We start from the raw sequence: 18,283 nt of genomic DNA on the forward strand, positions 1-18,283 counted from the left end.
AAAAAGGATTCTATTTATTTATTAAATTTATTAATGCTTTTATCAAAATACCACATTCATTGCTCCAAATTAATTGGAAAAAATGTGGAAATTTAAATGTGCTTTGTAACGAAGTTAAACAATACAGTTTTTTAAGTATTTTTATGTAACATTTTTACATGTTTTCCCCGTCACAATACATTGGCATAGGTAGATCAACAAACATTATTCATTGTAAATAAATGTATCGTGACACACCAGTTCCAACAGTTTCAAATCTCGGTTTTCCTGTGTGGAGTCAATTGTCTAGAAGCGCAAGTTGTAAACCAATGATTAGATTTAATTGAACAATATAAATTAAACTGTCTGCACAACATTATTTGACTAACAAATCATACAAAGATATCTGCCGTGTATGGGGATGTTGTGAATAATACAACCTTATCTCAACGCACCTAACTACACTGCGTGAGATTTTAAACCAGTCCCTGAGGTAACACTCACGTCACAGACATCAAAACACTAAATTAGTGGCGGCATTTCAGAAGGATGATTCATAAACTGGAGCTGGGATCAAAGACAGTTCAATCAAAATACGTGGGAACAGACTTGTTCGATGTCTTATTCAACATCCTCCACAGAACTAAAAATATGCAAATACAGCTTTTCAAACACCGTGGATGAGCTTATTTCTGCAACTGCATAGTTCTGATTGTGAATGGATGTAAATGTCTGTATGCATCTGTCTGTCTGGAGATGCAATGGGCATTAAAAAAAAAAAAAGACTACAAACCCCTTTTCAAAAGACAGCTTTTAAGGTTGAAACCTCAGTCGGATTTTGAAAAAAAAAATCATTCAAATTGTGCTAGATTATATTTGTTTTTGCTATGTAAAGTGTAAGTGCCTTTTTTTATCAGGCACTTTGATACATCTGGGCTTTTTTTTATGCTCAGAACAGGGATGCATGGTCCTCATGGAGGAAATTCTATTCCCAAAAGAGGCAAACCCGACAAATCATGGTGTATATTATTATAACTTTAAAACAAAAACTTCAAATGTATTAGTATTTTTAATTACTGTCCAAATAAGTAAAAACACAACATCACTAATAATGATAAAAAAAAATGATAAAAAAAATCAGTTAATTTTTATACTTTATAAAATAATCTCACGGACCAGATTAAACCCATTTGCTCGGCCAGAACTGGCCCCCAGGCCGTATGTTTGATAACAAGATTTTCGCAAACATTTCACCTAAATATACTTATATATATATATATATATATATATATATATATATATATATATATATATATATATATATATATATATATATATATATATATATATATTATATATATATATTCACCTACATAAATGCAGTTAGTTAAAAGGAGGAGTTAAAAGACGTTGAAAGTGTTTGTTATTGCTTTTTCCTTGTGTCGATATTAAAAAAGATCCCATTTTAAGGTATACTTAAACAATTAAAATTTTTTATATACAATAATCTTGTTCATGGTCGGCGTGGCAAATGTGGGGTGTGTGAAATATTTTCTCTCCCCTGGGGGGGTATGCAAAATATAATTGAGCAGCACTGGGCTAGTTTGAATACTATTCATAACTTTAGCAAATGATTCCTTACACAGTATTTTATGTATCGCAACACCATAACCCAGTAAACTTGAAATGTCAAGTGATGTTTAAACGCACTGCACTCATGTAGCACTCACTGTACTCATTAGCTAAGTTAAATGTGTAAAAAGCACACAACAGGTCAACAGGTTTTTCCAAAATAAAAGAAACACACAAACATGTTTTATTTGAATGTGTTGCTGCCGATTATGTTCATTTGTCCAAGGAAGAAGGTGGATGAAAGCTCCACCCTTATGTCAGCGTCACATCAAGCAGCGGCGCACACACTTGATGATTTCAGCCCGAGCTCACTCACATTCTGCACCTCTCGATTTTGGAAGTAGTGCAAAGGCAGCCACGCACTAGTGTAGTGGACTTACTCAGCGGAGCATCTGCGGCCGCACGTCGAGCAGAGAGGATGTCGCCGGCGATCAACGACAGCGAACAGGCGGACCCAAGGGACGAGACCCTGGCCAGGGTGGAGATCACCTTGCTGGCCATCATCTTCTCCAGCGCCGCCGTCCTGAACGGCGTCCTGCTGCTGGTCCTGTGGCGGCAGCGCAAGCACATGAGCCGGATGCGCGTCTTCGTCTTCCACCTGGCGCTGGCCGACCTGGTGGTCACTTTTTTCCAGGTGTGCCCGCAGCTCATGTGGGATATCACGGACAGGTTCATCGGGCCGGACCTGGTGTGCCGCCTGGTGAAGTACCTGCAAGTTCTGGGCATGTTCTCGTCCACCTACATGATCGTGGCCATGACGGTGGACCGGTACCAGGCGGTGTGCAACCCCATGGTGAAGTTCCAGCGGACGCAGCGGCGCATGAACGCGGCCGTGTGCGCGGCGTGGGGGGTGTCGCTGGTGGGGAGCCTGCCGCAGGTGTTCATCTTCTCCCGGGTGGAGGTGGCGCCCGGCGTCTTCGACTGCTGGGCCAAGTTCGTCCAGCCGTGGGGGCTCAAGACCTACATCACGTGGACCACCGCGGTCATCTTCGTGGTGCCCGTCGTCACGCTCGTCTTCTGCCAAGTGCGCATCTGCCGGGCCATCCAGCAGAACCTGCGCCGGAAGGCGAGGCGCGGCCTTGCCGGCCCGCTGCCCCCCAGGGCCAGCGGAGCGGCCGGCATGTCCAAAGCCAGGGTGAAGACCCTCAAGATGACCGTGGTCATTGTGCTGGCCTACGTGGTGTGCTGGTCCCCCTTCTTCACCGTCCAGCTGTGGTCCGCGTGGGACCCCAACGCACCCAAAGAAAGTAAGCTCCGCTCCATCCAAATCAAGTTGAATAAAACATAGTGGTAAAACTATACGTGGTGCCCACATAGACAGTAAAACCCGCTATTAAATAGCGGCTATTTGGTCCCCGCATGTACAGAAAAAAACAAGGCTACACACAGGTGCGCGACTGTTATGTTGCCAATTCTGGATTGCAAAAACGAATGTTGTTTATCAGCGGTATGGATTTTGTCTGACAGTTCAAATATTTTCCGAGGGTAAAGTAAACACAAGTAGAACTATCAAAATAATCTTAAGTGACCGTTGATCACCGTTTTCGGACAGTAGGTGACGTAAGTTTTCTGCGTTGGGGACTACAGTATTCCCTCGTTTATCGCGGGCAATGGGTTCAACAAATACCCGCAGTTATAGTGAATGTGAAGTAGGTCTATAGATTGGATTTTTTCCCCCTTTTGACTTTGTTGTCATTTATTATACTATGTCTTCATTTTTTTTCATTTATAATATAAGCTTTGGGCTTGTTAAACCCCTCATTATGCACTTAATACATTATGTTCTCAAACAGGCACAGATATTTATATTTTCCACATTCTTTTCTCTTTTGTTTTAAAATAAAACTGTCATAAAAGGAAGGCAAAAAAAAAATGCACCAGAAAAAAAAAAAAAAAACATGAGACAGCAAGAACATTGTACTCCTTGGCAAAATTACATAACATTTGGGTCGGCAACTAATGCGCTATTAATTTCATAAAAGAAAAACAAGAGCGCTCAATCCCTGATATAAAATTATAACAGCGGCCATCTTTGAGCCAGGTAAACCGTGTTGCTGACCATACGACCCAACTGTTCGACTTGCAAATCAGCTCTCTGAACAATTTGGCATATATTTTTGGATACTCGCGACCCTCAGGAGCATGAGATGTACAGAAAATGGATGAATGCATCCATTTTTTTTGATTGTGCATTTTAGATTTTCAAAATCACAGAAGTGTCACATTCCATAAAGAAGTACCTAATGTCGTGAGCTTTTGTGGTCACAGCCGCCACTTTCACCATCCTGATGCTGCTAGCCAGTCTCAACAGCTGCGCCAACCCCATTGTCTACCTCATCTTCAGCGGTCCTCTTCCTTGGAGGCTCCTGACGCCCGTGTGCCAGCGGCGCTCCTTCGCCAAGGACTCCACGCATGACGAAACCACGCTGGTCAGCACCTTTTACAGTCATTTTAAAACTCACCAATGACAAGTGAAGAAAGCATGTCGGGGTTGGCTGCAGCATGCCGTGCTGATGCTAATCCTCTGCCGTCTCTCCCAACTGGAAAAATAGCATTTGTCACTGACATGTGATATTTTGAATACTACATCTCTCCGTCAAGCAGAAGTGGGTGGCCTGAATGGGAATGTGTGTTCCAGAAGCAGGATGTTGGACGAACACAAGATGAGGGCAACCGTGCCCGAGTGAGGTGCCAGAAAAGACAAACAGTCTCCGTGAACAACCATGTTCTGTTCCTTTTTTATAGTGTCACTTGGGTAGCAGAACATTCAGCAGCCACCTGTATGATGAAGAACAAATACAGTGGTGCCCAGAGATACAAGTTTAACTAATTCCCAGACCTTGTTCTTAACTCAAATCGCCCATTTTTAAACATTTTTCCCCTTTCAATTGAATGCAAATGGCATGACAGTAATACCCCCCATTGCAGGGATTACACAATACAAACACATTTAAATATGAGACAAATTATTGTACAGTGTGTAAATATCGATCCTTCAACGTATTTACACCAAATTAAGCTCATATTTGACAAATGAACAAACTTAACATTTAACAATATATATCAAGAAATATGTGCAAAGATGTACACTATAAAATTAACTTTTACCCGTCACATTTCATAAGTGTAAAACGCAAGAATACAGCAAATAACTTAAAATTAAAGTTCAAGAAAAACGAGTGCGCTGAAAGATTACTTCCTGTTTTATTTGTAGAGTGGAAGACTACTTCTGGTTTGAGTCGTACAGTCTAACACTGGTTAGCACGTCCGTCTCCCAAGTGGAGGTTGTGGGTTTGATTCCGGCTCCAGCCTTTCTGTGTGAAGTTTGCATGTTCTCCCTGTGCCTGCATAAGGTTTTCTCTGGGTATTTCGGTTTCCTCTCGCAATCCCACAAACTTGCATGGTAGGTTTATTGGGCACTCCAAATTGCCCTTAGATGTGTTTGTAAGTGTGAATGGTTGTTTGTCTCTGTGTGCACTGCAATTGGCTGGTACCCGGTTCAGGGTGTACCCTGCCTAGTCCCAGGAGACAGCTGGGTAGTAAGAATAAGCGACTGTAAAAAATGGATGGATGGATGAATTAAATAAATGTGTTGCAATCTAGTGGTCGATATGGGAATTACACCCAATATAAATGAGTTAGCCCAAAATGAAGCATTAACTGTCAGAGTCAATCCAAAAAGTCAGGGGGGCAAATGAGATTTAAAAAAAACAAAACTTGTATCTCGAGGCACCATTGTCCTGTACAGTTATTCCAAGGCACAATCAATCAAGCATGAGCAGTATTATCTTGAAAAAAAAAAATCTGATTATTAAACCTCATTAAATGTCTCGAAAGGTGAGCCTAGCATGATTTTGTGGATATTTAATATATTCCGTATTGAATGTATAAAAAAATGTAATAAATATGTGGTTGAACAATGAAATGAACATGTACAAATAAACTTGCCTCAAAAAAGAATATATTGTTGCTTTGTCTTTTTTTTCTACATTGTTATGATTTATTTTTCAGTCGTTCAAATACCAATATACACTCAAACATAATTTTGCCACAATATTGGTCATCTAGTCTCAGCTATGGAGCGACAATGGATACAAAAATTGTTTATACCACTGTTCAAATGCTAGGTTTTTATTATAATTTCTTTCCAACTTTAATGTGAATGAATTAAACTCAACTGATAAAAAAATAGGGGGTAAGGAAAAAAGTTGCATAAGTGTACATACCCCATGTTAACTGGGATTTGGCTGTGTTCAGAATTAAGTATTGCAATCCCATCCCTATTTGGAACTGTTTATAATTCCTTACACCTTGTCTCTGGCCTCTGTTCCAGCTATTTATAGTTATGGTGTTCTTTGGGAGATGATGACTTATGGTCTTTTGTATTGTTTGTTACCTTTTAGCTAAATGGACTTTGAGATTTTGCGAAGTAATTGTTTTAAAACAGACGTAATTCTCCGTGTTTTATGTTGAGTTTAACTGTAAATATCAACTCAGTGGCATTTAAAAATTGGGAGATCTCAAAAAACCGACGTCAAAACAACCCCACCAAAACAGACGAGTGGAGGTGAACCTCTGAAGCCGAACGAAAAGAGGAAGAAAATACTTTGGAAAATAAGAAGGAAGCGGCGTGCTATTCAAAGAAATAAGTAAGACTACAATTTTATCATATACGTAACTTGTTTTGCAAGCTAAGTCTTTAATTGCTTTTACATTCAGAAAACATCATGTATCCTCGCAGGGAAAATTTACAAATTTGCTTTCAATTTCACAGAGCTAATAAAGATTTTATGTCTACGACAGTCGGATTATTTCCTATGGGAAAAAATGTTTTAAAACTGAACCGGGAACAGCGTGTTCTACCTTCAAGGTTCCACCCGTACACTGAATTAAAATGAATATCCAATCTGTATGTTGATCAACTGGCTGCATGATAACCAAGCCAGACAGAAAACTGGATCAAGGGCATGAAAACAGCAGCCATCCTCGTGTGTTTTTTTTTTTTCTTTCTGTTGGATGCTTGTCACCCAAAACCACAAACACTTCATATTGGGGGGGTAAATTATTCCTCAACGTTTAGATGAGAAGTATTTGTGGTTGCTTATGAACAGAATGGACAAGAGATCACTCTTTTGTTTTAAAAGCTTATATCAGGGGTGTCAAACTAATTTTGTCGCAGGCCACATTGTAGTTACTTTCCCTTGGAGGGCCGTTATGACTATGAAGTCATATACATGTTTAATCATTTCCCCATATTATTATGTATACAATGCACAACAAAGTGATGTGCTAGTTTTGAAATCAAAAGGTAAAAATATTGGTTTGCTCAACCATTATTCACTATTGACGTGACTTTATTTTAAATTCGATTCAGGCTCCTTATGATTCCCCATTAAAAAAAAAAAATACTGGTTGTGGACCACAAAAATGCTGTTTTTAACCAGTATATTATTTTAATGATGAGATTTTGGAATAAATGTTTTTGAGATCCTTAAAAAAATGTATACAAATAATAATGAAGCAGTTGATGCATGCTACTGAAAACCAATTGATGGGCTAAACTTGTGTTATTTTGAAAAAAACATATATATAAATGCCAAACACAATGCTGCAGCTAAAGCAGTCTTTGTAGCCATAAACTGTATGTCTATACATATGTGTGTATGTTTGCAGCAGGTGTGTATCCAGTAACAAGGCTCAAACTAATATATTATTGCAGCGCAGTTTGGTGAATCATTGGAGCTTAAAAAACAACAACAAAAAAGGTCAGATCATGCCAAAATATTATTCACACTCTAAGCAACGGCATATTGTTTTCAGTGCAATTTTAATTGAGATCATTTATGAACATGAACCAGCATCTAGCAGCCGATTCCGCCAATGCTGGAAACAGGAGCTTCACAACCTCAAGATAACGCCATCCTTTCATAGACTCGGAAAGGGTCATTTTTCCATTTATGAACATACTGTACATTTTAACGTTCAGAAAATGGTTCATCCGCCGGAACATTCTGAATGATGGCTAAATGCTCTTCTCCCACTTAGTCCAAATGAGCTCTGACCTTTAAAATGGGTCATTACCACCATTAGAGCGCAGAGCACACAAAAGGTTCTCGGAATATTCACAGTCATCGCCAACTTTTCTGCGTACAAAAATACAACCGCGTTCCTTCCGTGTTTCAAAAATATCAACAAAGACAGCTTGCGCAGACTCAATTAGACATAAAGCAAAAAAATGTTCAGAGTTTGCTCCGGCGCCAAAACCCCCAAAGCTTGACACTCATTTTGCTTTTCTGTCAGTGTGCCCGCTCCCAGCTGGACAGATGCCCATGCTCAAATGACCTTAAACGACCTCAAAGTGGAAGCACGTTTCTTGTCTTCACGAGCGCATCCGCATATAGAGAAGCTTAAAGAACAATCCGCCTTCCCGCTATAGCATATGTGCCAGGTAAAGGTTGGGTGACCTTTCTGCTAATATGATGGATTTACTGCCAAGGGTGACAGACAGCGTGTGATGTCGTGATAACTTGGAGGCAATGCAACCAGGCAGGAGTTTTTTTTTTGTTTTGTTTTTTTTTTTACGCGAGGAGGATGGGAGATGTCACAGGCGGAAGAGGCGAGCGCCGTCCCGCCCGTTGTCGCCCTCGTCCGAGGGGATACGGGGGAACAGGGCCGAGCGGGTCAGACCCCAAAAACGAGGCGGACACAAGTTCTTCTCGGTGGCGGTGAACTTCCAACCGATGTGAGAGCCGCAGCTTCGGCATTGGGCGATTGTCCAAGCGTACCTGAGCACAAGTTCAGAATCCGTTCAGCGCTCCCCCATCCTTGAAGATAATTTTGCGGTGGTGCAATCACAGAAAGTTGAGTGACAAATGGAATTTTTTTTCCAAATCCTAATGCTGCAGCGGTGTGCGAACATTTTGGATTCAAACCAGATGAAGAAGCAAAGCCCGCTATCAAGCGCTGACGCAACCGTATGCAGAAAGCAAAACCTCAAACACAGTCATCAGTTTCTTCAGCTGGGAATTAAAAAAACACAGCAGGACGTTGGACGCGATCCATTTCCTGACAGCCGGCAATTAGAACACCTGACTAAAAGCATTACGTCCTTTAGACTAAATGAGATCAGTGTTAAAAAAAGGTCAGGATTTACGCAGTATGAAGTGCCTAAATGAAAAACCAAAACGGTTTTCCATATAGCTATTCCAGCCTTGTACAAACATATGAAAAAGACCGTTCTGAAGGGAGCTAAGCCACTACAGAGCTTTGGTTCTTTCTTTTGTCAAGATTTGTTGAAAGGAATGCCAAATTGATTTAAATGATCAGAAGTAAAAAGTAAACATTTTTATTGATAATTAATTTGATAACTAAATTATTTTTTCATGTAAAATTAAGCCTTTACGGGATACAGCGGCCGCTTTTGGCTGATAGTCTAAACAGGCAAAAATGGCCTTCGTTAGGCACATTTTTTTTTTAAGTCAGGCAAAAATTTTCAGGATTTTAGAGAAATTTAGGGCTAGGTTAGAACGGGCGCTTTCGGCCATTTTGCCTGTTAGACCGAAAGCGGCCGCCGTGCCCACTCAAGGGTTAATACCTTCGAAACGCATTTTGCAACTTGCTGTTGACTGAAAATGACGTCACATGTAATCAGGGCTTGAACCAATCATGGCTCAGCTTGCTAACGTCATCATCAAGTGTTATATTTATCTATTGCTAGGGCCTGACCGATTTTGATGTTTTGAGGCCAATTTTTCACAGAAAAAATACTGATTACTTGGGCAAATGATTAAAAATAAATAAATAAAGGAAAACAACAGCTTTTGTTTCCGCCCAATGCGTAACAATAGACGGCAATTACATGTGGACTTCTACTATTGTCAATTTATATGAATGATTTATGAAAGGACCTTCAAGACGAGGAACTCTGTAACATTCGGACACAATTTTATGGCTCGAAGGATAAAAACCTACAAGCAAACCTAACAGTCCATGCTATATATGTGAATTGAGGGGCAGATATGGTGGCTTTCAAATGTTCAAAAACGGCGTGCGGCTACTTGCAAGGTGCCGCAGTTCAAAGCCAGGTGCCATATTTGAGTTTTTGAATTAACAGGACGCAGCGGGGTGCATGCGCTACAAAGAGCAAGTTACCCTGGAAACCAGCTGTGGAGCGTGGACGGCCTTCCGACCAGGTTGAGGTTGTTGGCTTTGTGGACAGTCAGAGTCTCGTGGACGTAACCGTGCGGATTGACATAAGCAGCCATGGGGCCGTACAGAGACAAGCTGGACACAAACAATCATGAGGAGGAAAACAATGATTATCTGAAAGAATGAATCAAATTCAAAAGTTTCCTGAAAAAAAAAAAATGCATATGCATAAGCAGCCATTGAATGTAATTATTCCAGATGGATTCAAGTTCATGAAGTTTGGCCGCAGTGTGTGTCTGGACATTTTCAAGCGCGTGACACAAATGAAGTGTCACATCTCTGTTACATAAGGTCGGATCGCGTTATGAATATAACTTCAGCTTCCCAGGAAACTAATGACTTCTGATGTCGCTGTAATTTGCCTGATTACAGCCATGTCCTTTGGCAAGATGGAAGTGACAAAGGAACACAGTTAAGGCTGGTGCAAACTGACCATTAGCAGATATTTAAGAGAAATGACCCCATCTGACAAGTGCGGTTACAATGTCGACAACGTGGTTTTCAGCACATAGACTGTGGAAAATCATGTTATTAATATACAGAAAATGCCATGTTTTTTTTCTCGTCAGTATTCTTTCAACTGTCTGCTGCCCGGTTGGCATTTTACAGTGGCCGATGGGGGCAAAGGCACTGCGACCCACGGAACGCTACGAACGCAAAAAGGAAATATGAGAAAAAAAAATTGTAAATCACAAACAGGGAATGGATGCAAACTTACAACAAAATAAATGCACAAAAAAAAAGCCACACCGGGATTAAAAAAGCCGCAAACAAAAAATGTAACACATTTAAATAAACACATTGCAAAGAGATGCAATCACAACAATGACAAATTTTGAAAACAACACAAATGCAATAATAATAAAAAGCACCAAAATGAAAACAGCTACAAGTTGACACCGCACAACATAACTACAATATAACATAAATAAAAACAATTATTGATCAGGGTATCGCCTTTGAACACTGAATGTTACTTTATTAATTAAATGGTCATTAAATGAACATTTTATTGGAAAGAAAGTTTTTGGGTTGACTTTACCTTTAAAAAGCACATTTTGCCACTTGCTGTCAACTGAAATTAACATCACATGTTTTTAAGTGTCAGGTAACGGCCAATCAGGGCTGTTTTCTGGGTTTGGTCATTTCATTCAACATTTTAATTGTACATGCACAACTGCCATTCAACAGTTGCCATTTATTATCAAAATAATAAGTGAATTAAAAAGACTTCCAGTAGGAGGTCTGCTTCTCTGGTACTATTAGCCCAGCTTATGACTTCAGGCGATGAATAACATCTTGTGAAATCTAATCACATAAACACTGTGTTAAGAGATTTCAATAACCCGTAAAGCACATTGGCTCACCTGAAGAGCTCATCTTTGGTGGTGATTTCCGTGTCCAGGCAATGCTTGCAGCATAGTGATGTGCACTGAGGATGATACAGCATGGGTAATTTAAAAAAAATAATTCAAAGTCAGAACAGTAAATAGGTGCACGGCTATACAATTACCATCTAAGAAAAATGGTCTTAATGGGGAAAAAAACTCTCAAGTCCATGGAATTTGAGAGGTTTTTCAGCTTTTGATTGACGTTTGCGTGCGCATCACACACCTCTACAAGAGTCTAAGAATAGCCAGCGGGGAGGTGAAGGTGAGCATAATATGTTCCCATTAAGGCATATTACCTTCAATCACAAAGTAACAAAAGCAGTTGAAACTGCTGAACTAAAAAAAAAAAAAAAGTAAAAAAAAAAAGCAAAGGTTCTAGTAACACCATAGCGAAAAAATGTTGGTTGCTTGATTTATATGAAAGTGGGGATACACGAAGGGAGCAGAAGAAGCTGAATTTGAGCTGCATACTACTCGATTAATCTTGCATAATACTAATAAAACATTGATGTTCTCATTTTAAAACAAGCCACGGCCAAACTAAATGTCCTTTAAACACAGTTGTATTCTGATATAATGATGCAAATCCCATCAATATTTCATACAATATAAGGATAATGTTTGAAAATAAATACACATAAGACATTCAATTACCGTATTTTTCGGACTGAAAGACGCAACTTTTTTCTCATGATTTGAGCCCTGCTGCTTATAGTCTAGTGCGGCTAATGTGCATGTTTTTTTTTTTTGCAAGCCACCAGTAAACAAATGTGTGTATCTGTCAATTGGCATATGTGTGTGTGTGTGTGTATATATATATATATATATATATATATATATATATATATATATATATATATATATATATATATATACAATTTTTTTTTTTAATTACCAGTAATTTGAATTTTCTGTTATGATTTTAAAAACAAAAGTATTTTCCCCGCATTTGCTGCAGTGCGGTTAGTCCTCATGAGGTTATGTAGCTCCCGAAATTTCTTTCGTTTCCTTCAGACTCATGCCAAACGAAACACTCGTGTAACACAGCTACGGCTAAATAAAGAGACCCATTTGTTTATGAAACACGGGAGTTATACAGTCAGTTGTTTGGAAGTGATTTGGGTTTGCGGCGACAGACGTGGAGCAAGTACAGCTGGAACATTTGTTCGAAGCCCGTTGCAAAAAAGGCAGCAGCACAACAAACTTATTTTGGCAAGTAAAACCGAAGCAACTATGCAAGTATGTAAAATGTCAAGCTTTGCGAACGGAACAAGCTAAAATCAGCTTACTGTGGAGGAGTTCTTGCAATTGTATATGATGTAAAGATTGACGGTGACTAAAGATATATTTGTAAAACATTTCACTATAACAATTGACATGTCTGCAAAAAGCAGCAGCTTGCAAAATAGGTCATTATTTTATATAGGTTTGAATGAAGACATTGGGAAAAAAAAGGCTTTGAACATTATTGTGGACCAGCTGTTATAATGAGATTAGGCCATCCAATGCAGTCTTTCCAAACCAGGGGTACATAAGCACATTGCAGAGAATATGTAGAAACACATTAAACCTCGGATGACTGATGGAGAAAAAAATGACATACCATGGCTCAGAACATTATTTTTGTTCAGTGTTTGAATGCCTGTCAAGGGAACTAATTTAAAAGTGCTCCAGTTTTTTGTGGTAAAACACTGAAGACTCGTGCCTTATACAATGACATTGAAGAGCTTTTTTTGTTTTGTTTTGTTTTGAATTCAATATGATTTGTTTATTTTTTTTATGGTGCTATGTTGATGCTGGGAGGACGAGTCAAGCTAGCCGCTCTGCTTGTACCAAAACAAACTTCAACTTCAAAGTAAAAGCTAACTAAAGTCATTAAATTGACCATTTATTATTTGGTGAGATTTCTTTGAAGGTGGCCATCTTAAGTGATGCCTTCTGATGTTTGAAGAAATATTAACATTGTCGGATACTTATTAAAATGTTCATTTGGGACAATAATCTCTCAAGAGAAACTTCAAAGGTGATAATTTTGAATTTTTGTTTTACCCGATCCATGATGTCCAGCTCACAGCGAAGCCTCTGAATAGCACTGCCGATCTTCAGCAGCTGAAGCCTGAGCGTGTCGTCTATGGGCAGACAGGCCGCCACTCTGTAGGAGAAGTCTGATTGGAACCAGACAGGAGAAGGAGAGAGAACATAAACAAAGAGACGAATTGCAAGTGTACTTTTTGTGCAATAAACAGTGCTGGGGGCGGACCTATGGCGTTCTTAGGCAGAGAGCCTTCATACAGATTCTCGTCCCACTCGTGGAGGTGCTTCTTCACTCGGTTCATGAGCAACACCTGCAGAGTGGGAGGAGACCACGCGATTGATGTTCACGCCCCGATTGCCGATCTTGACTTGATAAATGACTGTGAGCCGCTTACAGAGTCGTAGAGGGCGTAGACCCACGGTGGCCATGGAGTCAAACTGGCGCAGTGAAACTTCCTCTGAGATCAACAACAGACGGCCATTAAGTTGAAAATATCAACCATGACTGTATGTGTGCAAATAGAGAAGTTATTGTGGGAATTTTTGTTTTGTTTTAAGTCATCCGTTTCGATATAAAATACAAATCCTAAAACATTCCTCCCCGAGATATACAAAAATGGTTGGATTTTGCGGCCAAATTCATATTCGGGAAAAGAGATATGAATCCCAATTTCCCAAAGTCTCCCTGAAATCTGTTAAAAAAATAAATGAATGAATAAATAAATCCTTAATAAATTGAGTTCTGACTGCGTAATTAAAACAAATGAAACATAAATTTGACCTGTTGATAATTATTCCCCAAGGATTTGACCTGTTTGGAGCTCTGCGTTGGGGGCCTGGAGGAAGGGGGCACGTTGAGCCTGGAGAGAGGCGTTAGCTGAACAGCAGATAGAGGATCGGGAAGAATTCGTTCTGGAAGGATCTGGACTTTGGCCTGTCGAATCCTGTGGGGGAAAAAAACAACCCGTTTATAATACCAGTGATTGCATTCGGATGTCATAACAACGTTAAAAAAAAACAAAAAAACTCATAAAACATTATGAAAACTTCACCTCGCCGTGAGTGCATATCAGCTAATTCCATTTAAGAAATTTGTACAGGAAGTGAATGACAGCTTTATCGTCACACTGGAGCCACTTGCAGTATGACGAAGGGTCCACGGGATATCTTGGGACAGGCTCATTTGTGAGCAGTATAGGCGCCACTCGCAAATAGCAGAAATATGTCTTTATGATCTTTCCTGACTTCCTATAACATTTGTACTTAGAATAGACATGATGATGACAACAAGTACAGTTTTTTTTCCTCATTGATGGTATACAGTGCATCAGGAAGCAAAGAGGATAATTACAACAAAATCACTGCAAAGACTGACCTTTGTACAATATTTTTGAAGAACGCTATCCGCTAAGTGTTCTTACATGATGCACAACATGTACATTTTCACAGAAGCAACACAAAATGCATTCATACTTTTGTATTAACGTGTCTCTGTTCAATAGCCGCCAATTCCACAATAGTAGCACTTGAGCTGTCCATGTCCTTCCCAGTCTTAATAAGCTATACTCATTACTATTCGTTAAACTGCTATTTTTTTCTTTTCCTAACTTTGTGTGTTAACAGAAATATAGCGGACATTCGTATGTACAGCATGAGCTGGCTGTTGTAATGCTCAATCAAAATTCCACATTGAAAATTGTGGAGGGTTTTTTCCAGGCTCAAACTGTCAGCAAAATAAAACCTTTGATCGTACTGGCAATGTTTTGAAGTATGTTTCAACACTTAAATATCATCAAAGTATAAAGAAAATAAAAATGAAATGAATGAAAGACAATAAAATTAAGTAAAACTAAAGAACCTGACAGTTAAATGGAGAAGAAAATGACTATTTTTGTAACACAATACTGCCACCTAGTGGTGTTTTGTATGGATTTCATTATGAAATCTTCGAAATTCCAGCCGTTCAACAATATTCTCAGATTTTTGTCATCCTCAATGAAAGCAGAATCTTTTGTTCAATCAAAATAAAACACTTTTACTTTTACTTCATAAAAGAATAAGAGAAAATATGTATCTAAAGGGTTTCAATACGTTAAAATGTAATTAGAGGTTTTAACTACATTAAAAATACTTTAGTTATTAAGACAATGTATTAACTTTTCACAGCTAAAAAAGGCTAGATAAATGGACTATCCCTTTAAGAAAATAAAGCACAAACTACGATGGTAACGTTATGTTCAAACTCATTTTAAATCCAGATTTTTAATTTTTTCTGAATATTTTCCACGGGATATTTATTAAATAATTAAAGTTTTGGGGGTTTTATTTCTACCATTAAAATAAACTAAAATCATAATGGTTCAAAAATGATTGAAGAAAATTGAGATTTTATTTTAGGGCCATATATCCAAGCCCAATTTGAAATCCACCTGTACACATGCAATTTGTGATGTATGATTTCTGAGGTTATTCAAACTTACCCATCTGCTTGAGTTCTTATTTCATGAACTTTGAATCTCTGTCTACCCACAGCTTTCACTTTGACCGTCTCTATGCCGTACTCCTGCTCGACGCGGTATGCGTAAATTTCTGCAGTGGTTCCGAACTCGGGCTCCAGCTCTTCTGCATCACTACAAAAAGAAATATACATACAATTATTTTTTTTATACATTCATTATGTTTGGAGGCAAGAGTATTTTTTCATATTTATTAAATAGAATGCACCTGATGTCTCAATATTGTTGTGGTGTGGTAATTGGGCACTTTTTATGAATGCTTTTTTCCCTTTACGAGAAAGTTGAAATAAAATGAGTCAAGATTAGCAGTGTGATGAATGTCATAATATTTTATTGTTATGATTGAGCTACTAAAGGTGCTTAATATTTTAGTGTCTCAACACTGTAAAAAAAAAAATCTTTATGATCACAAACTAACTGAAAGTAATCATGCTGTGCATGGGGAAAGTCAGAAGGGAGTAAACCCAAAGATTTCCTTGACGATAATGTGTTCTATGCGCCGCTATTAGTTTACAACATGACATTCTGATGAATACGTATTGTGTTTGTCGGACATGAATTAAGATGAAAATGTTTCATCACAGCGAGCGGCCATTTGTCACTTGCGGATAACTGAAACTGTGTTTAGACTAGTGGATGCGCATGAAAGGGCAGGTACTGTACACTTATGTCGTATAAATATTCAGTAGTACGTATCTCCATCATTCACTCTGGCTTCTGTTTGATGTTGTGCTGCACATTATGGTGTTTTCCACTTTTATTGGTTGTGATGTCAATTCATATAAATCATATTTGAATGACTTCTGGAGCGAGGAACTCCGGCCGGGTTAATTTGTAGCAGGCTGCTTGGACTAGAACGCTTGCTCGAGGTTAGCTAAAAACACACATTAACATTGGCTATAAATGTCTTATTTTCATTAAGTTTTACAACAATTTGAACTTTTGTGTTGCTGGGAAAAAGTTGTGTTCTGCTGGGAAATTAAAATAGAGACCTTAATAAGGTTGTTTTTAGAGATACCTTGTCTGATTTTGTAAATAGAAAATAAGATTCACACAAGATGGAAAATTATGATAAAAAACATGATAAATTAAAAGTAAATTGGCAGCTGGCAGGGGTGGGGTATGGTGGGGTGGGGGGTTAAATAAGGTCCCATTCAAGCTATGACCATCCCTTGTCACACACACATCTTTCCAGCTATAAAGCAGGGTCTAATGCTTAAGAATTACAGTACACACATTTACAATTACAGATTTTTTTTGTGAAATACAAAAAGTTGAACTACCCGTCAGTTTTTTTAACTACTGATGTGATCTGACTTATAGCATAGCAATTTAGAATTATATTATCCTTATCTGTTATAATTTTGTGAGGGTGTCATAGTGAATGCTGAAAAGACACCAAGTCAAAACTGTTTAGTATTTGACAACTCAAACTGAAGCAGAAAAGCTGTCTTTCATATTAATTGGTTAATTTACCTCTAGTTTAGCGAAAGCATCACCCCCCAAAAAATAGGAGGTAAATCCGAAAGTTTATTGTAGTACAGATTCAATTGTTATTCGTTTCTTAACAGATAAATGGGAGGCAGACGGTGAAAAATTGCGACATTAGACCCTGCGCCCAATGACACATTATTTTTCCACAAATATGAAGTAACGTGAGTTATTCACCAGATTCAAGTGTGTTACATGATTATTTGCATACCAAAGAGTTTTTGTGTGTGTGTGTGTGTTTTTATGTACACTTTGAGCACACCTGCCTCACCAAGGAGGATGCCAGTTACGTACCTGTGTGCAAGCACGGCAAAGGTTCGATCTCTCTGAATGATACTCTTCACCATGCTGACCTCCTGCGGCCTACTGAGCTGCAGGGGGAGGGTCTGCCCAGGCACCAGCGTCAGCGTGTGTGGCAGCACAGGGATGGTCTGACAGCTGTCATCGTCGTGGACGGTGCGACCGTGAAACTCCTCCATGTCCGAGCCCAGGTACTGTCAACGCAACATTGTTACCAAATGAGTTTGGTAAAAAAGAAAAGTGAATGCTGTTAAGTCACTCACGGCGTGTGACGTAGGTAGACTAGGGTCGAAGGTGATCATGCTGAGCTTCGTTGCCTCCTCATTGTCTCGGTCTTCAGTCTCCATGTCATCTTCCTCCTCGTCTTCCTCCTCTACGTGGCCTGTGAACAAGGTATATGTCGCCCAAGAGAGAAAATGAAACTATACTGCGAGATGGGAGAAAGCAGCTGAAGCGAGTGTGTTGTGACCGAACGTGGCCTGTGTTATTGCGATAAAACCAGCCTATCTGTTCGTTGGAAACTCTTTTCTCCAGGGAGATTCCGATCTGAGAATCCCTCCCCCGAGCTGGCAAATTGACAGCTTACCCGGAAAGAGCTGAAGATGATTGCCCATGTTTTCGTTTATGTTGTCTTCGCCTCCACCCCTGTCGTCAGCCATAGCCTTGTTTACAAATGACAATGGCATTCTTCTTCTACGGAATGAGGCTGTGCGACGCGGCATGAGCGCCCTC

At 39.2% G+C, this 18,283-nt stretch overlaps 2 protein-coding genes across 4 annotated transcripts; one reads left to right on the forward strand and one right to left on the reverse strand.

Moving 5' to 3' along the window:
• The first annotated feature begins 1,911 nt into the window (after window positions 1–1,911).
• Window positions 1,912–5,564, forward strand: LOC148418898 (oxytocin receptor A-like). Of its 2 annotated transcripts, none has more exons than XM_088423122.1 (2): window positions 1,912–2,858; window positions 3,880–5,564. In XM_088423122.1, the coding sequence occupies exons 1-2, from the start codon at window positions 2,030–2,032 to the stop codon at window positions 4,077–4,079; spliced, it is 1,029 nt and encodes a 342-aa protein (XP_088279248.1). In that variant the 5' UTR covers window positions 1,912–2,029; the 3' UTR covers window positions 4,080–5,564. The 2 variants fall into 2 exon arrangements, with proteins under 2 accessions (XP_088279248.1, XP_088279249.1); XM_088423123.1 differs by having other exon boundaries at window positions 3,956–5,564.
• Window positions 5,565–7,421: 1,857 nt separating this feature from the next.
• Window positions 7,422–18,283, reverse strand: crbn (cereblon). Of its 2 annotated transcripts, none has more exons than XM_088423121.1 (11): window positions 18,138–18,283; window positions 17,815–17,933; window positions 17,546–17,745; window positions 15,725–15,874; window positions 14,056–14,188; window positions 13,640–13,702; window positions 13,471–13,555; window positions 13,260–13,375; window positions 11,187–11,251; window positions 9,763–9,894; window positions 7,422–8,396 (listed from the first exon to the last, which is right to left on the reverse strand). In XM_088423121.1, exons 1-11 carry the CDS (start codon window positions 18,271–18,273, stop codon window positions 8,213–8,215), a joined length of 1,383 nt encoding a protein of 460 aa, XP_088279247.1. In that variant the 5' UTR covers window positions 18,274–18,283; the 3' UTR covers window positions 7,422–8,212. The 2 variants fall into 2 exon arrangements, with proteins under 2 accessions (XP_088279247.1, XP_088279246.1); XM_088423120.1 differs by having other exon boundaries at window positions 14,026–14,188.

This window comes from Hippichthys cyanospilos, chromosome 9, assembly GCF_059441005.1.
Source record: "Hippichthys cyanospilos isolate Australia breed blue-spotted pipefish chromosome 9, RoL_Hcya_1.0, whole genome shotgun sequence".
Taxonomy (NCBI): Eukaryota; Metazoa; Chordata; class Actinopteri; order Syngnathiformes; family Syngnathidae; genus Hippichthys; species Hippichthys cyanospilos.

Coding starts and splice junctions, on each gene's coding strand:
- LOC148418898 (XM_088423122.1), top strand. CDS start 2,030: ATGTCGCCGGCGATCAACGACAGCGAACAGGCGGACCCAAGGGACGAG. Junction 2,859..3,879: donor CCCCAACGCACCCAAAGAAA/GTAAGCTCCGCT, acceptor TTGTGGTCACAG/CCGCCACTTTCACCATCCTG.
- crbn (XM_088423120.1), bottom strand. CDS start 18,273: ATGCCGCGTCGCACAGCCTCATTCCGTAGAAGAAGAATGCCATTGTCA. Junction 14,189..15,724: donor ATAAGAACTCAAGCAGATGG/GTAAGTTTGAAT, acceptor TTTCCCCCACAG/GATTCGACAGGCCAAAGTCC. Junction 9,895..11,186: donor ACCAAAGATGAGCTCTTCAG/GTGAGCCAATGT, acceptor GTTTGTGTCCAG/CTTGTCTCTGTACGGCCCCA.